The sequence below is a fragment of the Stenella coeruleoalba genome (assembly GCF_951394435.1).
Source record: "Stenella coeruleoalba genome assembly, chromosome: 12".
Classification (NCBI taxonomy): domain Eukaryota; kingdom Metazoa; phylum Chordata; class Mammalia; order Artiodactyla; family Delphinidae; genus Stenella; species Stenella coeruleoalba.
In genome coordinates, this window is record NC_137158.1 from 31,258,403 (window position 1) to 31,282,419 (window position 24,017).

Here is a 24,017-nt window from a genome sequence, read left to right on the forward strand (position 1 = left end):
TCATAGAATTCTATAAAAATGCTGATAGAAGAAATCGCATCTTACTTTAATGTTCTCCCAGTGAGGTCATCCTATGCTACCGAATATACTTGAGAACAACAACTTGCTAAAAACTTTAAAGATAGCCTCCTTCTAGCAACAAGAATTTCTTCAGAAGTAGAACCTTTTCCAAACATATTAATATTTTCAAAAAGATGATAACCCTGTCAGGGATTAGACTGTCTCCAGGGTTAAAACCATAATCTGGTAAATAATTTCAACAGAGGACTTCTCTTCTCCTGGAATAGAAAATCTTCTCATCAGGGAATCCCACAGATATTCATTTCTTCAAAGACAGGACCTTTAAAACATGTTAGAATCTTCAAAGTGGGAAATATGCCACCCCTTAGCAAAATGAAGTCTTTTAAAGTAGAAGCCCAACAGCATTATGAAGACTCTGAAGGAAAACTCCCAAAGCTCTGTAAAATACTGCTTCCAGTACCCAACTCTCAGATTATCATTTTAAGATGTTATGCAGATGGTATGAAATCTACTTTAAAAAAATAGACTATTTCTTAGTGCAGTTTTAGGTTCATAGTAAAACTGTGCACAAAGTACAGAGAGATTCCGTACACTCCTCGCCCTCCACACATGCACGGCCTCCCCTACTATCAACATCACTCACCAGAATACTACTTTTGTTACAATTGATGCACCTACATTGACACATCATTATTACCCAAAGTCCATAGCTTACATTAGGGTTTGCTCTTGGTGTTGTGCATTCTGTGGGTTTGGACACATATGAAATGTATCAACAATTGTAGTATTATAGAGCAGCTTCACTGCTCTAAAAGTCCTCTGTGCTCTGCCTCTTCATCCTTCTCTTCCCCCTAACCAATGTAACCACTGATATTTTTACTGTTTCCATAGCTTTGCCATTTCCAGAATGTCCTTTAGTTGGAGTCATACAGCACATATTCTTTCCAAATGGGCTTTTTTTCAGTTAGTAATAGGAATTTAAGCTTCCTCCATATCTTTTCATGGCTTGATAGCTCATTTCTTTTTAGCGCTGAATAGTATTCTATTATCTGGATGTACCACAGTACCAATCTATTCTTCTACTAAAGGGCAACTTAGTAGATTCCAAGTTTTGACTATTATGAATTATGCTTCCAAGTTTTGGCAATTACGAATAATGCTGCTATAAACATCTGCATGCAGGACAAGTTTTCAACTCCTTTGGGTAAATACCAGGGAGCATAATTGCTGGACAGTATGGTAAGATTACATTTAGTTTTGTAAGACATTGCCAAACTAACTTCCAAGGCGGCTCTATCATTTTGTATTCCCACTAGCAATGAATGAGAGTTCCTAGCTCTACATCTTTGCCAGCATTTGGTGCTGTCAGTGTTCTGGCATTTGATAATTCTAATAGGTGTGTAAGTAGTATCTCTTTGTTGTTTAAATTTTCATTTCCATGATGACATAGTATGTGGAACATATTTTAATATTCTTATTTGCATCTGTATATCTTCTTTGGTGTGGTGTCTGTTCAAGCCTTTGTCCCACTTTTTAACTGGGTTGTTTGTTTTCTTATTGTTGAATTTAAAGAGATTTTTGTATATATTTAAAAACAGTCCTTTATCAGAAATGTCTTTTCCAAATGTTTTCTCCTAATCTTTGGCTTTTTTTTTTAATTCTCTTGACAGTGTTTTTGCAGAGCAGAAATTTTTAATGTTAATGAAGTCCAGCTTGTCAATTCTTTCTTCCATGGATCAAGCCTTTGGTGTTGTAAGTAAAAAGTCATTACCATACCTAAGGTCATCTAGATTTTTTTTTGTGCTATTTTCTAGGAGTTTTATAGTTTTGCATTTTACACTTAGGTCCATGATACATTTTGAGTTAATTTTTTTTTTTTACTAACTTTTTAAAACTTTTTTAAATTTTTTTTATTTTTTAACATCTTTATTAGAGTATAATTGCTTTACAATGGTGTGTCAGTTTCGGCTCTATAACAAAGTGAATCAGTTATACATATACATATGTTCCCACATCTCCTCCCTCTTGCATCTCGCTCCCACCCTCCCTATCCCACCCCTCTAGGTGGTCACAAAGCACCGAGCTGATCTCCCTGTGCTATGCGGCTGCTTCCCACTAGCTATCTATTTTACGTTTGGTAGTGTATATATGTCCATGCCACCCTCTCACTTCGTCCCAGCTTACCCTTCCCCCTCCCCGTATCCTCAGGTCCATTCTCTAGTAGGTCTGCATCTTGATTCCCGTCTTGCCCATAAGTTCTTCTGACCATTTTGGGTTTTTTTTAGATTCCATATATATGTGTTAGCATACGGTATTTGCTTTTCTCTTTCTGACTTACTTCACTCTGAGTAAATTTTTTTGAATAATGTTAAGTTCTGTGTCCAGATTTTTTTTTTGCATATAGATGTCTAATTATTCCAGCCTCATTTAATGAAAAAATTATCTTTACACCATTGAATTATCTTTGTTTCTTTGTCAAAGTTTAGTTGACTGTGTTTATGTGGATCTATTTCTGGACTTTCTATTCTGTTCCACTGATCTATTTGTCTATCTTTTTGCCAACACCACACTGTCTTGACTAATGTAGCTTTATTGTAAATCTTGAACTATAGACTGTCAGTCCTCCACCTTCAATATTGTTTTGGCTTTTCTGGGTCTTTTGCTTTTCCATATACAATTTAAGATCAGTTTGTTGATATTCACAAAATAACTTGCTGGGATGAGACTGCACTGAATCTATAGACCAAGTTGGGAATAATTGACATATTTACATGCAATTTACTTTTAAAATGTTCCCATTTGACTTGAACCATTTTAACTGATAAGTAAAATATGGTAAGATCTAGTTATCAAGAAAATAAGATTGGTCTCAAAAGCTTAGTATCTATATTCCTTTAACTCTAATACAAGGATCTGGTAAAATAATAAATGAACGGTGAACAGACCCTGTGGATTTGAATTGTGTAAGGGCAGTTTTCCCTCACTGCATGTTATTTGTGATCTAGAGGAGGAGGCTACAAATCAGAACAATTTATTTGATAACAAATAAATCACCTGAACTGCTATGCTTTTCTCTTTAGGAAAAAAGGTTTATCTACTTCCCTTACCTGATAGAGCTGTTGTGAGACTGAGTTAATATTAGGGAAACTGTGAAAAGTAATGAGTGCTAAGCTGTAATCACCATGGTCATCAACATTGCCAATTATATAATTGCCACTGTTTTCCACTCCAGAAGTTTATATGTAACTGAAGAATATATTTTTTGTCTAAATTTGAAATTTGATTGGGTTATGAGAGTTTTGGATATAAACTGGTATTATGATTACAAATAAATTTAATGTCTAAGAAAAGCTACTGAAATGCTTAGATGTTAGGGCAGAGTACAGAAAATATTTAAAGTAATTTTTGCTTTTTATCACTTACTGTTTTACTATTATATGTTTACTTTTTATTATTATACATATAGTCTAAGTATGTTTATAACAGAAAATATAATTTGAATTCTATTTCTAGTATTCTAGTTCTAAAAAGGTATGAAAAGCTGATTCAGAATATATTAAATTTAAGATTATGGGGATCAAGAGCAGGAAGTGGGTTAGTTTAATCCTCTTTTCTCTCCTTCAATTACTTGTTTTCCCAAGGTGGTGACTCCATTCTATATTTGAACGAGCACTAAAATATGTGTGTGTGTGTGTGTCTGTCTGTCTGTCTGTAAGACTTGAATATATGATAGACTAGAAGTCAGTAAAATACATGATAACAATTTATATTACCAATTAAAATGTACATATGTTTAGAAGATACCATACAAAAAATAGAATGGATTTGATTTTCTGAATTGAGATTGTGATTACAAAGGTTTCGGGTTAACTGATATCATGTTTTACATTCTGTATCTTATTCATAATCAACCAAAACCATTTCACAAATCTTTGTAGTTCCATATTTCAAGATAGCCTTCCACCTAGTAACAAATTCAGTTAAACATTCTCAGCTCTTTAGCTCTATAATTTTGTGCAACTTGATTTTTTTGAACTCTCAACACTTCTGGTTAGAATACTGAGAATTGTGATTTTCCCAGGAACAGGCCGTCTTAGTATTGTTGCCTTGTCAGCCATTGAGTGGGAGCAGCCTGTGGGAAGCCACAGCTTCACTGCAAACCCTGCGCCTGAGATGGGCGCCAAGGCCAAAGGTCAATTATCCTTACTCGCAGTTGTGAGAGATCTCAAAAGCATGTTTGTTTGTTTGTTTGTTTTTGCGGTACACGGGCCTCTCACTGCTGTGGCCTCTCCCGTTGCAGAGCACAGACTCCGGACGCGCAGGCTCAGCGGCCATGGCTCACGGGCCCAGTCGCTCCGCGGCATGTGGGATCTTCCCGGACCGGGGCACAAACCCGTGTCCCCTGCATCGGCAGGCGGACTCTCAACCACTGCGCCACCAGGGAAGCCCCAAAAGCATGTTTTTATGGCCACAAAACTGGATGAGAACTATTTTATTGTTAGAGGAACTAATAGGGCCAAAAAAATGAAAGTATCAAATGAAATCCAAAGTATTTAAGCACATGATTTTGGGGGAGTTTTGGGTGGTTTCAAGCTTGTTATCTCTTTTCAATCTCACAACAACCCTAAGGAACAAATCTTAGTATCCTTATATTAAATATATAAAAATTGAAGTTTAGATGACTGACATCATCTTAATTTTAAGGAGATGCTTGAATAGTATATGATGCTATATCTAACTCAGTTGCTAAGTGGAGGCCTTGGTTTGGTTGTAGAAAATATGTTTTGTGTTGAAGAAAATGATAGAATCAGAAATCATAAGGTAATCCTCCTTTATTCAGTTTTTAAAAGGTTGTAGCAAACATTCTGATTCTTAGGAATTTAGAGAAAACAACAGTTGCAACATTTAGAATAATTAACCCCAGACATTTCTGTCTGTTCTGCAGGCTCCCCCTGTTGGCTTAATTGCAATGTCAAAAGTCACATGCTTTTGAACTTCAATTTTCTCATTCCAAATAAGAGGAATCTGGCATCTTTTTGTGATCCTAGTCAGGTCACAAAATTTACACCAACAAACTTCTTCTGCTATTGAGTCTTTCTAGCTTAATGGAAAATTTGAGGGAAGCACATGTGAGATGCTATGAGTCCCATAGAAATAAGATAAACTGTCTGAATAATCCCGGTTTTTCTGTTTCAAATTAAATTTCTCACCATTAAAATAAGACCTTGGGGGCTTCCCTGGTGGTGCAGTGGTTGAGAGTCCGCCTGCCGATGCAGGGGACACGGGTTCGTGCCCCGGTCCGGGAAGATCCCACATGTTGCGGAGCGGCTGGGCCCATGAGCCATGGCCGCTGAGCCTGTGCTTCCGGAGCCTGTGCTCCGCAACGGGAGAGTCCACAACAGTGAGAGGCCTGCATACCGCAAAAAAATAAAAAATAAAAAATAAGACCTTGGGTTATATCTGTCTCTATTTACTATTAAAAATTAAAACGAGGAAAAAACTTTAAATATTTTTAAACAATTCATTTAAAATAACAATACTAAACCCATTACCTGCTAACATAAACAACATTTTTATGAAAAAATAACTCCCAAACAAAAAGAACTAAGGGAGAAGAATGACATTATTTTATACTTCTGTAAATCTCTTTAATGTCTAAGTTAATAGACAGTAGTCAATTCTTATATCTGTATCTTCATCTGCTGCAATTCATTCTTATGATTGAAGTACGTGAAGAAAATATGGCCTATGCACATATCTAGTTGTCATCACATAAAATTGTATGTATTCTTTGATACTACACCAAAACTCAGCAAGTGGTTCTTTTGAAGAAGAGTGTGTGGAATCTGAAATCATATCAATATACTCTTGATACTTTGTTACATTAAAATCCACTAGTTTATTATGCACTCTGAATGGGTCTTTTACCGGTGCATAATTTTACCCATGCATGTATTTAACACATACATTGGTCATTCAGAAAATATTGGTTCACGGAATTATGCATATCTTCCAAATATCAAAACATCGTATTGGTCAATATCACCACCATTTTCCTCAGAAAAATCTTAAGTATTGTGAGGCTCAAATTTTATCACTGGCAGCAAATTCTGCTGGTTTCTTCTGACAGATTTACCTCAATCATTTTTGAAAAAATACCTGCCAAATATTCATGTCTGAATAACCATAGTTTGTTATTAATTATTTCAAGTAAAATGATATTTCATGAAAGACTGGCTAGTTCAGCTTGTGATTCAATTGCACAAGTGCTTTTCCTCCAGATCACCATCATACTTCAGTATACAGAAGTGTATTTTGTATGCTTCCCATTTCATCACATAGAATATTAAAACGATGTGTACTCAAGTTTCAAGATTTAGTGAAATTACACATTTTTACTGTTTCACCGAGGACATTCTTAAGGGAAATAATTTAATTAATTTAGTTATTAACTGTGGATCTGTGGTGGTGAGAAATACTATGACTACTAGTGGTTTGTGCAAACTGCCAGCGGTTTTATCCACCATTGCTTTTGTACCATCAGTGTAATTGTGAACACAGTAAAAAAATCAAGTAAAGTCTTAGTATTATTATGACAACTGTTTTGATCTTGTATATCCACTAGGTCTTGGATTCTCAAGGGGTTTGCCGACCATACTTTGTAAACCTCTGTTCAAGATTACAGTTAAGAACTCTTGAGACTGTCTTAGAATATTTGATCCATGAGGACGGGAATCCTTGTTTTGTTCATTTCTTTTTCTCAAGCATGTAGAACAGTCTCTAACACAGGATGTAAGTACGTTTGTCCCTCTCCTCTCCCTTAACCCCTCACCACCAACTAGGCTATGTGCTGGATGGCTTTGTGATTTAGTTTTCTCATCTGTAAAATGGAGATAACATCAGTACCTAATTTATAGGTTTGTTTTAAAGATGAAATGTCACAATGCATTAAAATGCCTCACAGAGTGACCAACAGGTAGTGGTGTTGTTTAGTTACTTAAAAATATGTTAAGTATAGGGCTTCCCTGGTGGCGCAGTGGTTGAGAGTACGCCTGCCGATGCAGGGGACACGGGTTTGTGCCCCGGTCCGGGAAGATCACACATGCTGCAGAGCGGCTGGGCCCGTGAGCCATGGCCGCTGAGCCTGCGCGTCTGGAGCTTGTGCTCCGCAACGGGAGAGGCCGCAACAGTGAGAGGCCCGCGTACCGCAAAACAAAACAAAACAAAACAAAAAATATGTTAAGTATCCACAGCTCTCTCAGTTACAGTTAAGTTCTGTTGCCTGTAATAGGGTTTCAATCAAAAGAGTAGTGTATCATACATTAATTAAGACCTAGGATAGCAGTTCAAGGCTTAGATGGTAGCTCCAGAATGTCTTCAGGCACGCAGGCTTCTATTTTCCTGTACTAATATTCTCCTACATGATTTTCATCTTAAGGTCACATCCTGATCCAATATAGTTGCTGAAGCTCCAGTTTTCACTTCTGAATTAAAGGCCAGAAGAGGGAAGAAAGGTAGAAAGATTTTTTATAAAGTCTGCCCCCAGCTGAGTTGGCTCCTTTTAATGAGATTTCTCAGAAGTCTCATACCCCAATTCTACATTTCGTTGGCTGCAACATGGTCACATAAAAAGGAGGCAGAGAAGTTAGCCTTTTACTCTGTGTATCAATATGCCTAGCTAAAAATTAGGGTTTCTCTACTAAGGAGAAAGAGGAAAACTGATGGCTTCCACCTATTGCTGGAACAATGCAGTAGGTCCTATGGAACATATAACATGAGTATATTCCATCATGCAGAAGTCTGATTGATACAGATTCCTTTTGCTCCTCTGTGGAGATAACAACTCTTTGACCCAGCGCTGGACTCAGCACCTCACCATAGGCCTTTATCTTCAGTGAAGGGCAGAGATTGTGCATTAGACTGTATCTAGTGCCTCTACATTCTCTCCAGGATCAAGCGATGGGAATTTATATGTACAGTGAGTCGAGTGTGATTCAGCTACACTGATGACGAACCATTTTAGGCTGAACTGAGAGCACTACAGCTTCTCTAAGTTTCGTGAATCTTATCCCAATTATATTTCATTTAATAACAGTGATATATCTGGTGGCAGGGGAAATGAAACTACATGCTTTTATGGGATCATTCATCAAGAACTAATTGAAGCTTTCATACAGTTTAGTGCTGATAGAACAGTGTAACAATAAACAATAACAAAATTCACTGGAGAAGGATTTGTTTTGCCGTGAGGAAAATGGTTCTGTTTCATCCTGGGATTCCTGGTTAAAAGAGTCTCCACTTTACAAAGGGATAAGCACAGGCTCCTCTGCATAATGACAGGGTGGAAGCTGTGTCAAATGTATTAGTGTTGCTCCAGTGGAGCCATTCTCAGCCTAAGTATCTGCTATTGTGTGGGACTCTGGCAGGAGGCTGCAGGACCAATAGGATTCTTAGAAGTTTCTTTTTGCTATTTATTGTTACTGTGCTTGCAGCAGCTCTGTCGTAGTTTTTATTGGAAAATATGTGAATAACCTTAAGGGGTACTTTAACAAAATTTAGATTAAAAAAAAAATAAAGTCCCAGTTTAAGAAGTTTCTGTTTGAATACTTCTGTTTATGGAGTTGGTTTCCTTTTTGTCAGTGGAATTCCTGTTCTTCCATATGTGGTGTTTGCACATTTGGCTTAACTGAAAAGGAAGAAATAGAGAATAGACACCTTACTCTTTTTCTTGGAAGTGATTTAAAGGAAATATTAGCAAAATGAAATGTATGAGAAATGTGCTGCAAACCACTGTAGACCTGAACATTCATTTGCTATATTTATATGACTTAGATATCAGTAAGCATGATACTATAGGTGATGAATTTACCTGGTAACTGGTATGTCTTATAAGTAATAACCACAGATTTTGTTGGTAAAACATATTACCTACACTCAACTTGACTCTTGGCAATTAGACTGGACTCTCTACTATCACCATTTTAAAATTGCTCAAATACCATTAAATGGATACAGATTTTAGAAAAGTGATCATCATGTAAGACTCATAAGATGATATAAATGACCTTCTTTCATAGACACAGTTAATGTTGATTAATGTGTCTCGAAAACCTATCTACAAAACAAGAAACCCTAGTAATGTAGATATAGTCAGATACTGTAATCTTAATATGCAAATTTTTCTTCAATTTTGTTTTGCATTATAAAAAGTAATTTCTCTTAAGGGGTTTTTAAACAATGATTTTCTGAAAGTCTTAATACATCTTAAACAAAGTACTACAAGCCTAAATTAGTCCCTAAAAGGAGAGGAATTTAGAGAGACCACAATCACTCTTTCCCTTTGCTAAGAAGCCAAATTAATGCTTCGTGTACTTAGTTGCCAGTCACTTCAGTTAATTTGTAGTACCATTAATAAGTGAAGGATAAATTCATATCATGACAAGTAAGTATAAATATAATAGATAAAATAATAATTGTAGATTTCATAACTTTCATTTTGTAAAGCATATTTGACTTTCCACATAGCTATGCCAAACAGAATTCTATGGCAAAGACATCTAAAGATGGTAATGACAGATTAGCATAAATTAAGTTGGCACCATTCTGTAATGCTTCCACTGTGGTTCTCAAACACACTAGGCAGCTTCTATGCCAGGACCTTTCCTCTGTATGACAGGCACCCTCTTTCTCGATATTTCCACTGAGCTTGCTCACTCATGTCTTTTGGGCTCTGATCAAATGCCACCTTCTCAGTGAGGTCTTCCTGACTGCCTTATTTTGTATTGTGATTCTCACCCCCAAATCATATATCCTAATTGCTACCTGCTTTATTTTTCTTCATAAACACTTATTATTATCTGACACCCCAGTATTATCTATTTATTTGTTTGCTAACTATACTTTCTAGAATTTAAACTCTGTGAGGTCAGGTGGACTGTATGTTTTATCTGTTGCTGGATCCCAGAGCCTGAAATATAATAGGCGTTCAAGTGATATATGCTGAGTAAATGGATTAGGGTTCTAGATCTCCCATATCTCACACACTAGCACTTTGAACTTAGGCAAGTCACTTAACCTACTGATTTCTGTTTCCTGAGAAATAATGATGCCTCTTACATTTTGCTGATTGAACAGAACACTGTAGATGAAAGATTTTGCTGAGGGCAAATGATGTTTTGCTGTTGAAACATCAAATGGCTTTCAGGAAACTCTGTAGAAGTAATAGATTTTGGCTTGCTTGGATTATCTGGTTTACAGGGGATCTAGACTTGGTTTAGGGAGTTGGTTTTGGTACACTAATTAAAGCTATGAACCTTTGCCTATTTTTAAATTGCTAGTGCTAGAGCAATCAGTTAATCGTGTGACCAAAAGCAGGCGGTAATTGATAGAAACAGATTTCAGAGGTGACATTTAGATGTGAGACAGAATTTGAGGGATGGTAATTTAGGTAGGGTAAAGGTGGTAGGATGCTAAAGCTAATTGGCCTACATGAGAATTAAACGGGTGAGTGTGGCCTCACTTATAGCATGTTATTAAGAAAAGTGGGGCATTATCTTAGAAAGGGTAGTGTGATGGTTAATTATGTATGTCAGCTTGGTTAGGCTATGGTACCCAGGTGTTTGGCCAACCATTAGTCTAGATGTTGTTCTGAGGGCACTTTGTACATTTGATTAACTTCTACAATCAGTTGATTATTTATTTATTTATTGTTTAAGTCTGAGTTTAATTTTAAACAAATTTATATGACTTTTTTTTTCTGTAAATCAGTTGATTTTAAGTAAAGGAAATTACCCTTGATAATGTGGGTGGTGGGCCTGGGCCTCATCCAACTAGTTGAAGGCCTTAAGTGTAAAAAACTGAGGTTTCCTGTAGCAGGAATTCTGCCTCAGGACTGTTATATAAAAATCACACATCAGTTTCTAGCCTGCCTGTTTGCCCTATGGATTTGCTAACTCCCACATTGCCGAGAGCTAATTCCATGTAATCTCTCTCTTTCTCCCTTTCTCTCTCTCTCTCTTTATCCTATTGGCTCTGTTTTTCTGGAGAACCCTGACTGATACAAGTAGTAATCTGTGGTTTACAATTCCCGATTTGGGGATTACTTTGAGGATTAAATAAAACAGTGTATGCTAATTTCATGATAAAATGTTATCACACAGTAGGTGCTCAAAGAGTGGTCATTCTCATTATGGTGATAGTGGAGATGATCAGGTGATATGTTTACCAATGGAGTCTGATCCTCAATTAGCCTATGATAGCATCCACCGAGTACCTGAAGTTAGCTGACTGATTTGACAAGTCAAATTCAAATAAAGGAAAGGAGTTCAGTCTCTTAGAATAGGTGGTCAAAATATGAAGGAAATCTGAAAGCAAATTCGTTTATGTAATTACAGGGAGAATAGTGGTTGGAAAGGGTATAAATTCTTGAGTCAACAGCCTGGGGTTCAAATTCCATCTTTCCTTCTCACTTACCATATGATATTATTTGTGAAATGGGTATAATAATGCTTTCCCCACAGTCTTATTGTGGAATTTTAGTAAAACAAATTATATAAAACATTCAGGACTGTATCTGTCATATTTTTCTCCTCATACAACAAATTAGCATCAAATTTCCCAATTTTTGAAATTTAGATTTCAGTCTTTGTATGCCAAATGAGGGGTCAGTTTCATAATTGGAGACAGACACTTTTTTTTTTCCCCTCCAGGTAAATGAAACTTTACTGAGACAAAAGAATATTGATAAAGCACAAGCAAGTTTTAATGTAGTTTTGCATTGACTAAGACTTCATAGAGAAGAAAAGGATGGCTCCCTTGCCATACAGGGTGTTGCAGAGTTAAAGCCTCTCACCCTTATATATAGGCAGGTTCATAGAGAAGAAGTGGAGTACACCCCAAAATCAAGGATGCTCAGGAAGTCCTCCAAGGGCAGCTTTAATTTGCTTATCCCAGCAGATTCAAGAGTAGCAATAAGGGCCCGAGTGTGCTCTGTCATTGCAAAGTCAACTAGGGGACATTGATAACAAAACTAAGTTCTTTACAGAGTTACAGAGTAAGAGAAACCAGAGTCATTGTCAGCTTTATAAAATATGTATTTTATTATATGTCCATTTGTGTATTTTAACATCAGTAGTGCTTATTCATGAAGATTTATTCAGTCTCAGGAATATCATTTAATTTGAAAGAAAGAAACAGAGTAGTTCTAATGCCATAAATGTATCTTCTGCAAACACTACAAGAAAAAGGCACTTTTTATAAAAAGGAAGGAACAGATTAATCTGATTATAATATTATTTCTTGAGAAACTAAGGCATAATAAAGAATACTTTAGAAAAACAAATTTGGTATAATGTTATAACAGAGATATATTTCATCTAAATAATTAAGAAACTGAATCGATGAATTTGCACCATGTAACTAAAAAGTGGCAATAATAATAATAATAAAATCTTTAAAAGCAAAGTGCATGCTACCAGGTGTGCTGAGTGTGCCTAGGGGGAAGGCTCTGGCCAGCACTTCTCCAGCAGGACATGCCTGGGACTGAGTCAGGAAGGCAGGTAAGTCTGGGATACCTTCAGGCAGGTAGATGTAGAAATATAGGTAGGCAATGTTCTGCTAGAGCATCTGGGGTCAGAGACCAGATGCTGAAGCAGTCTGGATTGGGGGTGAGCTGAAATCATGGTCATTAAGACAAGGTGGATTGAAAAAAGAGGTGGGAGGTGAGGCAGCAGCCATGTTGTGTTCACCAGTACCAAACAGAAGGGTTCACTGGTACCAAAAAGAAGGGAGGATTAAGGCAGACATGAGGCCAAAGTTCACCGTTTTTTAAAATTTTCAAATTGTTAATAGCATTATTTGATTTAATCATACATATTACAAACTTTTTTATGTCTTCCCATTTACATCACATACCTTTTTTTTATTTTATCACACTGATACATAATCTATTTTTAAGAATTTCATCTTATGTAAATGAATGTAAATCCATATTGTCACTTTCAAAAATTTGCATAATAATTTATTTGATGACGCTACCAACACATATTTTATCCATTTCTTTAGATGGGCATTTAGGCTTTTTATAGTTTTTTTCTAATTTAAATGCTACTATAATAACCAGTCTTTAAAACTACTGGGTTTTTTTTTTTCTCACGGTTATTTCAAGTGTAAATAAAATACATTTTTCATCCTGAAAGTAATAGAATCACACGAAGAAAGTTTGGAAAACAGAAAAATTAAATAAAGCATTTATACTTCTACCATTATAATGTATCATCGTTTTGGCTTACTGTTTTAGGATCTTTTTGTTGTCCTAATTTTTATCACCTTTAATTATCTGATAGGCAACCATAACTACAGGGCTGAGGTCCCTCAAACCTCAGCTCTGAAGTTACGCCAGCATGCCTCAAGACAGAGTATAGGGTAAAGGGAAGAGAGATTGTGATAATCAGCAGCTTCTTCAGGCCAAGAGAGATGATGCTACCTCTTCCAAGTATGAAACAGATCTCATGGAGGCTGACTTTCTGCATCCCGCCAGTTAGCCTGGCTGCATCTGTCATTCCAGGGCCAGCCTGAGCTTCTGGTCCTAGAATGTTATTGGGTTGAATGCTATGAAAACTAGTATTTATTAATAAGACAAACTATACTTGTAGCATTGTATACATTATCCTATTTAATCTTTACAACACTTTGAGGTAGATATAACAAGTCTCTTTTTGTAGATAAGATTACTGGTTCAGAAAGGTTAAGTAACTTGGCCAAGATTACATTACATAGCAGAACTGGAATTGAAATCTGTAACTCTGAGCCTCTGAAATAAACTTGTGAATAGCATACCGATGTCTTAGGGTATGTGGATGTGGCAATAAGTGGTAGTAGGTTCCAAAATCTAATTCTTATTGATTATATCCTTCTCTTCAATGACACACTAGAGTTGTCATTTTGTGAATTAGAAATGTGGGAACATATAAGACTCAAAATCACCTTCACTTATGTGATAGATGGGTTAGTGATGCTGTAAATTTGGTTATGTTTTGTAAGTTTGAGGACATATAAGGTGAACTCTGTTGGCTTAGCTCTACCACATAGGTAACCTAGCCAAAGGTTTTGATAAGGAGCCCAGGATATTTTAGGGCTTAAGAGAGAGTTTCAGATGATAGTATCACTTGTTATAACGATTTATCTTTGGTTGTACCACATACCACGGGTGACTAGCAAGGAAGAGAGATTGAATGAGGCATGGACGGGCATAATTGGCACTGGAGAAAGAGTAAAGAAACTGACTAGAATTAATATATTTTATAGAAATTAAAAGTAACTTTTTAAAAATATCTTTATTGGAGTATAATTGCTTTACAATGGTGTGTTAGCTTCTGCTTTATAACAAAGTAAATCAGTTATACATATACATATGTTCCCATGTCTCTTCCCTCTTGCATCTCCCTCCCTCCCACCCTCCCTATCCCACCCCGTTAGGTGGTCACAAACCACTGAGCTGATCTCCCTGTGCTATGCGGCTGCTTCCCACTAGCTATCTATATTATGTTTGGTAGTGTATATATGTCCATGCCACTCTCTCACTTTGTCACAGCTTACCCTTCCCGCTCCCCATATCCTTGGGGATACCCTCATATCCCCAAGTCCATTCTCTAGTAAGTCTGTGTCTTTATTCCCATCTTACTGCTAGGTTCTTCATGACCTTTTTTTTTTTTCTTAGATTCCATATATATGTGTTAGCATACAGTATTTGTTTTTCTCTTCCTGACTTACTTCACTCTGTATGACAGACTCTAGGTCCATCCACCTTGCTACAAATAACTCAGTTTCGTTTCTTTTTATAGCTGAGTAATATTCCATTGTATATATGTGCCACATCTTCTTTATCCATTCATCTGTTGATGGCCCTAGGATTTTTTGGAATGGTAAATGAGTACTGGCTTCAACTTCAAGTCACCAGTTGCAATAGCCCCTAAGAAAAGAGTGAACCTGTCCTTTGAAGTTTTGAAGCCAGGCATTGAGATTTCTCTAGCTATGACTGTCCTAGATAGTATATTCTTCCAACATAAGGCTGGTTCATTTACATTGAAAATCTCTTGTTTAGTGTAGCCACCTTTATGAATTATCTTAGTTAGATCTTTTGAATAGCTTGTTGCAACTTCTACATCAGCACTTGTACTTTTATCTTGTAGAAATGGCTTCTTTCCTTAAACCTCATGAACCAAACTTTGCTGGCTTCAAACTTTCCTTCTGCAGCTTCCTTACCTCTTTCAGCCCTCATAGAATTGAAGAGAGTTAGGGCTTTGCTCTGGATTTGGCTTTGGCTTAGGGGAATGTTGTGGTTAGTTTGATTTTTCTAACCAGACCATTAAAACTTTCTCCATGTCATCAAGTCTGTTTCACTTTATCATTTGTGTGGTCACTGGAGTAGCACTTTTAGTTTCCTCTAAGAACTTTTCTTTTATATTCAAAACTTCGCTAACTGTTTGGTGCAAGAAGCCTAGATTTAGACCCATTCTTGGCTTTTGATACCCTTTCCTCACTAAGCTTAATCATTTCTAGCTTTTATTTTTAAAGTGAGAACTGTGTGACACTTCCTTTCACTTGAATACTTAGGGGTCATTGTAGGGTGATTAATTGGCCTAATATCAATATTATCCTGTCTCATGGAATAGGGACACCCAAGGAGAGGGAGAGAGACAGGGGAACAGCTGCTTGGTGGTGCAGTCAGAACATACACAACAGTTATTGATTTAGTTTGTCATCTTGTGTGGGCAGGGTTCATGGTGCCCCCAAACAATTTCAATAGTAATGTCAAAGATCACTGATCACAGATCACCATAACAGATTTAATAATAATGATAAAGTTTGAAATATTGCTAGAAATACCAAATGTGACATAAAGACAGGAAGTAAGACAATGCTGCTGGAAAAATGGCACCAATAGACTTGCTTGTTGCAGGGTTGACACAAACCTTCAATTTGTAAAAAATGCAATATTTATCAAGTGCAATAAAATGAGGTATGCCTCTGTAGAGAATAGACTAGATAGGGCCCTAGTACAATGGATATCTATTACTTTGTTGGACTATCAACTTCCCATTTTTTCTAAGTCTGTGTCTTCCCCAGTCCTGCCATCCATATTGCAGTAGCAGGATCAACCTTATAACCAGGTGACTTCAGTTGATAGGTTTGTGGTGGGCAATTTGCCAGATATGGAACACTGAGTCCGTATCCTGGAGATTTAGAACTTGGGGCCAAGAATGTCATGCTTTTACTGGGGGTCTGGACTGTTAGGAACAGTCATATAACCATATGTCCTGGCCTATGGACCAGAGATTAAGAAGCAATGACAGAAAGAAAGAAAAATAAACCAGAACCTCAGAGAGAAGCAGAGAAGAAAATTGCTCATATCTAGTTTTTCTTCAGGCCCCGTCCCATTGTTATATTTGGGTTCCATGAGATATCTCATAACTTTATAAAATTCTGTTTCTATATTAAACAGTTTAGAGCTGGGTTTTACTTCTAACCACAGAATTCTATTATAATTAGTCTTAAACTAAGTTTGAAATTAATGGAGTCAAGAGCAAAAAGTGTGGCAGCTTCCATGTTTGATATGCAAGCTAGATTATCTATATAAGAAATATGAAAAACTTAGTGGCTTTCTAAATTCAGAATCAGATGCCACTGTAGTCAACTATATTAATAAAGGTGACTCTTAGTTCTTGAGGAAAATACGACATTTAACTAACAGTACCAAAGGCAATCTCTCACCTTTTGAAAAGGTCTTTTTACTCTTTAATATGATTGTTAAAAAGGCGATGGATTTTTTTTCATGGCTGGCGCTGTGGAAAGAAAATAGGAATAACTTGACCACAGTGAAAGTTTCATTTCAGAATTATTTTCAAACTACTTATATAAGAGAGCAACCAAACCAAACCAAACCAACTCCTCATATTCCAACTTATTTTATAAGGAAATGTGCATTTCAGACAGCTAAAAGTAAAACAAATACAAGAAATTAAAGTATTTTAAAGAAAAATCTATCCACTGAAGTTTAATTATGTTGGAGAGAACCAATATTGAAAAGTGTTTAATAATAATTGCACCTTTAACAATCTAGAATTTCTGAAAATATTATATATACTCTAAATTTTTTTTAGATTTTATTTTATTTGTTTATTTTTTAACATCTTTATTGGAGTAAAATTGCTTTACAATGGTGTGTTAGTTTCTGCTGTATAACAAAGTCAATCTGCCCACTTGCGTCTCCCTCCCACCCTCCCTATCCCACCCCTCTAGGTAGTTACAAAGCACCTAGCTGATCTCCCTGTGCTATGCGGCTGCTTCCCACTAGCTATCTATTCTACATTTGGTAGTGTATATATGTCCATGCCACTCTCTCACTTCGTCCCAACTTACCCTTCCCCCTCCCGGTATCATCAAGTCCATTCTCTACGTCTGCATCTTTATTCCTGTCTGCTCTAACATTTCTATGTGATATGTCTTAGTGATACATCAAGAAAAGAAAATATCAATTAATAACTTTCAGATATATGTTCAGGGCTCAAATCATTAACAAATTTTATTTCCACTTTCTAGCTAAAAAATAATAAATATAATCTCTTATCCTATGTTACAGTATTCTGAGAAGCATGACTTCCTGAACAGTATATATTTTAGGTCTACATATATGCTATTATAGTCAATGTAGAATTTTTCTTTGCAAACTGTTTAAATAAATACAACATATTACACAAAATAAAGCTAAAACTTTATTTTTTAATAATTTATTTCTTTCTTATAAATGTAACATGTTTTCATGATAGAGGGTTTATAGGATATATAAACATGAATCTGAAGCTAAAATCATGGGAAATATATCTACTGACTCACTGTTAATTATTTGGTGTTGTTAATTCTAGTATCTTTTCGTATAGGTTAAAGTATAGTAAATGTGTCACGAAAGGAATGGAAAGCAGTGACAAACTGGGAAGATGTTTGTAGCATGTAGAGCAAAAGATTTCATATTTTCTCTAAAAAATGTCTACATGGCTTTTAATATCTTCATAGAAATATATGTGTATATTATATATTATATAGATACATAGAAATATATTGTATATATTATACACTTGTGTATATCAATAACATTTATTTACACTTGTATATGTAAATAAGTTTTTATTTAATATATCTAGCTAGCTCCTTGTTGATGGAACATTAGCTCAAAATTTTTGCTCTTATAAATAGTCCTGCAATTAACATTCTTGTACATAAATCTTGGAAACACCTATAATTATTTATTAAGAAAAATTATTAATAGAGAAATTATTGCATCAAGAGAAAACATTTTTAAGGCTCTTGACATGTCTTGCCAGATGGGCTTAAGATAATTTTTAAAATATGCTTTAAGATATTTAAATTGTCTTTGTACTAAGTATAATAGAATATGGTCATTACCCACCTGGTCATGGGTCTCTTCCAAGTGTATCTGCCCCAACTCCCCTCCTAAAGAAACTGAGGTCAACAAGCTGCTGTAGCTTTCTAATTGCTCATGCAAACATATGTATGAAGTGTGTTTCTTCATTTTTACCACCAAATAGAACCATATTAATGACATTAATCAGTGTCATTATTTCTTTCAAAAATATTACGTACATCAAGGAGGTTTATTCCCTATATTTTCTTTTAAGAGTTTTATGTTTTACAGTCTTACATTTAAGTCTTTAATCCATTTTGAGTTAATTTTTGTGAGTGGTGAAAGATAGGGGTCCAGTTTCGTTCCTTTATTTGTGAGTACCCAATTTTCCCAGCACCACTTATTGAAGAGACTGTCTTTTCTCTACTGAGTATTCTTGGCTCCCTTGTCAAATAATAGTTGGTCATACATTCATGGGTTTATTTCTGGGCTGGTGATTCTGTTCAATTGGTGTGTGTGTCTGGTTTTTTGTGTTTTGTTTTGTTTGTTTTAAATTATAGTGTGCTAAATAAATATTAGCTTTATTTTTAAAATTTTCCCATACATTTATAATCAACACCAAGTTTTAAATATTTTAACAAATATTTTTAAAAAATTTTATTGGAGTAGAGTTGATTTATAGTGTTGTGTTAGTTTCTGCTGTACAGCAAAACAAATCAGTTATACATATACATATATCCACTGTTCTTTTAGATTCTATCCCCGTATAGGTCATTACAGGGTGAACAGAAATATAGGTCAGTGGAACAGGTTAGAAAGTCCAGAGATAGACCCAAGCAGCTGTGGTCACCTAATCTATGACAAAGCAGGCAAGAATATACATACAATGAGAAAAGACAGTCTCTTCAGTAAGCGTGGCTGGGCAAACTGGACAGCTACATGTAAAAGAATGAAATTAGAACACTCCCTAACACCATACACAAAAATAAACTCAAAATGGATTAAAGACCTAAGTGTAAGGCCAGACACTATAAAACTCTTAGAAGCAAACATAGGCAGAACACTCTTTGACATAAATCACAGCAATATCTTTTTGGATCCACCTCCTAGAGTAATGAAAATAAACCGAAAAATAAACAAATGGTACCTAATTTAACTTAAAAGCTTTTGCACAGCAAAGGAAACCATAAAAAAGTGAAAAGGCAACTCAGAGAATGGGAGAAAATATTTGCAAATGAAGCAACTGACAAGGGATTAATCTCTAAAATATACAAACAGCTCATGAGGCTCTATATCAAAAAAAACCAAACAACCCAGTCAAAAAAATGTGCAGAAGATCTAACTAGACATTTCTCCAAAGAAGATATACAGATGGCCAAAAAGCACATGAAAAAATGTTCAACATCACTAATTATTAGAGAAATGCAAATGAAAACTATAGTGAGGTATCATCTTACACAGATCAGAATGGCCATCATCAAAAAATATACAAACAATAAGGCTGGAGAGGGTGTGGAGAAAAGGGAACCCTCTTGCACTGTTGGTGGGAATGTAAGTTGATACAGCCACTATGGAGAACAGTATGGAGGTTCCTTAAAAAACTAAAAATAGAGCTACCATATGACCCAGCAATCCCACTACTGGGCATATACCCTGAGAAAACCATAATGAAAAACCACCCCAACGTTCATTGCAGCACTATTTACAATAGCCAGGGCATGGAAGCAACCTAAATGTCCACTGATAGAGGAATGGATAAAGAAGTTGTGGTACATATATACAATGGAATATTACTCAGCCGTAAGAAAGAATGAAATAATGACATTTGTAACAACACGGATGGATCTAGAGATTGTCATACTGAGTGAAGTAAGTCAGACAAAGACAAATACTATATGATATCGCTTATATGTGGAATCTAAAAAATATGGTACAAATGAACTTATTTACAAAACAGAAATAGAGTCACAGATGTAGAAAACAAACTTAAGGTTACCAGTGGGGAAAGTGGGGTGGTGGGAAGGGGTAAATTGGGAGACTGGGATTGACATATACACACTACTATATATAAAATGGAAAACTAATAAGGACCTACTGTATAGCTCTGCTCATACTCTGTTTTTGTGTGTGTGTGTATGTGTACACTTATTTTTATTTTTTTAGCTTTTTATTTTATATTGGAGTATAGTTGATTAACACTATTGTGTACAACAAAGTGATTCATTTATACATATACATGTATCAGTACTCTGTATGTGTCTGTTTTTGTGCCTGTACCATACTGTCTTGATTACTATAGCTTGAAATCAGGAAGTGTGATGCCTCCAGCTTTGTTTATCTTTCCCAGGAATCCTTTGGCTATTTGGGGTCTTTTTTGGATCCATACAAATTCTAGGATTTTTTTCTTTTACTTTTATAAAAAAGTGCCATTGGAGTATTGATAGGGACTGCATTTAATCTATAGATGGCTTTGGTTAGTATGACTTTTCCATTATTTTCATTGAGAGTTTCTTACTCTTGTCTGATATTTGTTTTGCTACTGGAGCATTAAACTTTATATTGACTATTAATTGCTTTCAATATATGAAAGTACTAACCCTTTGCTTGCTACATATGTAGGATGTATGTTATTTTTCTTTTATTTTACATTATAGAGATTGTATTTTTGAAGGAAAATTTTTAACTATTATGTAGTCAATCTATCAAGTTTCCATAAAGGTTTAAATTTATCCAGCATTCACATATAATTTATGTGGTAGAATCAATTGTCTATTTTTATCTGCTGTGTTTAAGAAAGTCTTAAACACTATATATGTGATACTTATTTTACATGATAATATATTCTTCATAGCTACAATTCTGGGTCTCACACATATGTTAAATCAAATTTATATGTATTTGACTTGTAGTCAGAATTTTGTCAAAGCTCCATTTTCATATTTGTTAGTAATATGTGGATAATGTGAAAGCCATATAATATATTTATAGATTAATCTTTTCCACTACTTGTAAACTTTCACTATGTAAGTGTTGCAAGACATTTCAGGACTTTAGAGGTTATGATTCAAAGAAACTGATTTGAGTTTTCAGGAGTAGAGCCAAAGAAAATACTTCATTGTTTGATGAGTTTATATGGTTTTTTTTCTTGAGAGTTTGGTAGTAGTAGAAAAAATAATATGAAAAAGTGCTGTAACAGAAGCAAATAGTTTGAAAATTTGAACTAATTTGAACTAAACAGGAACAGACTCACAGATCTAGAAATCAAACTTATGATTATCAAAGGGGAAACGTGGGGGGAAGTGATAAATTAGGAGTTTGAGATTCACATATGCACCCTACCATATATAAAATAGATAACTAACAAGGAGCTACTGTATAGCACAGGGAACTCTACTCAATGTTCTGTAATAACCTATATGGGAAAAGAATCTGGATAAGAATGGATATATATATTAAAAAAAGAAGGGCTTCCCTTGTGGCGCAGTGGTTGAGAGTCCGCCTGCCGATGCAGGGGACACGGATTCGTGCCCCGGTCCGGGAAGATCCCACATGCTGCGGAGCGGCTGGGCCCGTGAGCCATGGCCGCTGAGCCTGTGCGTCCGGAGCCTGTGCACCGCAACGGGAGAGGCCACAACAGTAAGAGGCCCGCGTACTGAAAAAAAAAAAAAAAATACTACGACACAAATTAAAATTATTACTAAACATTTTAAGAGGCTCTATTTATATAATAATAAACTTGTTAAAACTTGTGATCTTTTTAGATCACAAACATTGTTTTCAGTTTTCTACTTCTAATCTGAGTTAAATACCATTTGAAATTTGAAGAATTTGTTTCTGACCGATTTATTTATCTGAAACACTCATTAAACAATATTTTATTTGTATATTATTGTAGTTTTCAGGTTTTTCATTTGTTACTAATACTTTACACTTACTTAGTACTTTGCAGCTTTTACTACCAAAGTTTAAAGTGATACTTAAAATAGCCCTGAAATAAGAAGAACTACTAATCAATACAGTGGCTTTTCCTTATAGAGTTCACATTTAAATTATTGACAAGATTCACACACAGAGAATATTTATTTCCAAACTATACCACGCTTTTTCAGAAACAGTTATAGAACCAAAGGAGGTCACATAAGTATTACTGATATTGATATTGCTAAAAATATTTAACAAGTACTGCTGTTTCTTCTGTGCCAGGCTTAGTTTTGGCTCAACAAGTATCATCTTATTTAATTCTACAAACAACCATATGTAGCAAGTCTCTTATGTTACCCATCTTACAAATGAGGAACCTAGTGTTTAGAGAAATTGCCAGCTATCTCAGTGAGGGAAAGCTAGGATCTCTCAGATGCAAAGTTCTTATTCTTATTCATCAAAATTTACTGACCTTATAGATACGCACTTTTTTAAAGCTGATATAAAATAATTTAGAAAAAAATTCTGTAGGAATTGAAACTATAAGCAGATAATGTCAGTACAAATGTTAGTATTTAAAATGCCTTTTAAAAGTAACCATGATGTCTTCTTGGGTAAGATTGACCACTGCTTTACTCCTTCTCATCCTCAATCTGTGCCAACCCTCAAAAACTTTGGTTCCATCAAGGAATCTTTGTGACTTTCCATACATTCACAGTTCATCATAAAAGCAATTAAAAAACAAACCACTTTCTTAAACAATTTATTTTCTAACATGTATGTCACAGATGAAGGTATGTATATCTTATAGATATGAAATCCACAGGAAAGGTTTATGAAATGGTCTCATTATGAAAGTGACTTTAAGACCAAACTTTTCTTATGTAAGTGTGTAAATTTATCATTACTTGATTTTCTAATACTAGGATTTTCAACTTTTTGAAGTTGATAAAGCTTAAAGCTATATATTTATCTTCCTAACAGCCCCATCCACCTGAATTCAGTTGTATGCCTTGTCTGGATTTTAATATTAATGTTGAATGATATTAGGTTTATTTAGATTTTTTATAAAAAGAATTTTGCAGTTTGTCTTGAAGTAACTCAGAAAAGTCCATAAAGCTTTTATGAACACCCCCACACTTCTATTTACCTTAATACAGGCCACTTTTCCAAAATTTACAATAGTCTAGTTAACATAGAAAAATCACTTTCAGATTATATATCCCCATATTTTATTTTTATTTTTTTTACCATTTTATTTTATTTTATTGAAGTATAGTTGATTTACAACATTATATAAATTTCAGGTGTACAACAGTGGTTCACAATTTTTTAATTTATAGTGATTATAAAATATTTGCTATATTCCATATCCCCCATTTTTAATGTTCTTATTTTTCACATCAGATATTTCTTAATAGAATTAAATAGGAGGATATTTTCTACTAATTAATCCTCAAAACACAATATGTATTACACAAATATTATTACATATAACAGACAAGCAGTACAGCCATTTTTTTTTTTTTTAATTATTAGTTGAAGAAACTGAGACTCTATGAGGTTAATTGATTTGCCCAAGATCACATGTGGTGTAAGTGGTTAACCCTGGTTGGAATGCTTTTTTTAAAAATAAAAGTATGTAATTATTGCTTCT

At 35.1% G+C, this 24,017-nt stretch overlaps 1 protein-coding gene across 16 annotated transcripts in view; it reads left to right on the plus strand.

Moving 5' to 3' along the window:
* LOC307195594 (uncharacterized protein) overlaps positions 1-24,017 on the plus strand; it is a 920,801-nt gene that overhangs the window by 507,891 nt on the left and 388,893 nt on the right. For 15 of the 16 annotated variants that reach the window (XR_013830873.1, XR_013830874.1, XR_013830875.1 and 12 more), the window contains one exon: positions 1,692-1,773. The exons of the other annotated variant lie outside the window; for it this stretch is intronic. Coding sequence is in view for 1 of the 15 variants with exons in the window: in XM_079939800.1 (XP_079795926.1) it covers positions 1,692-1,773 (82 nt within the window). In the remaining 14 variants the exon portion in view is untranslated. The remainder of the gene's footprint in view (positions 1-1,691; positions 1,774-24,017) is intronic. 16 annotated transcript variants of the gene reach the window in all.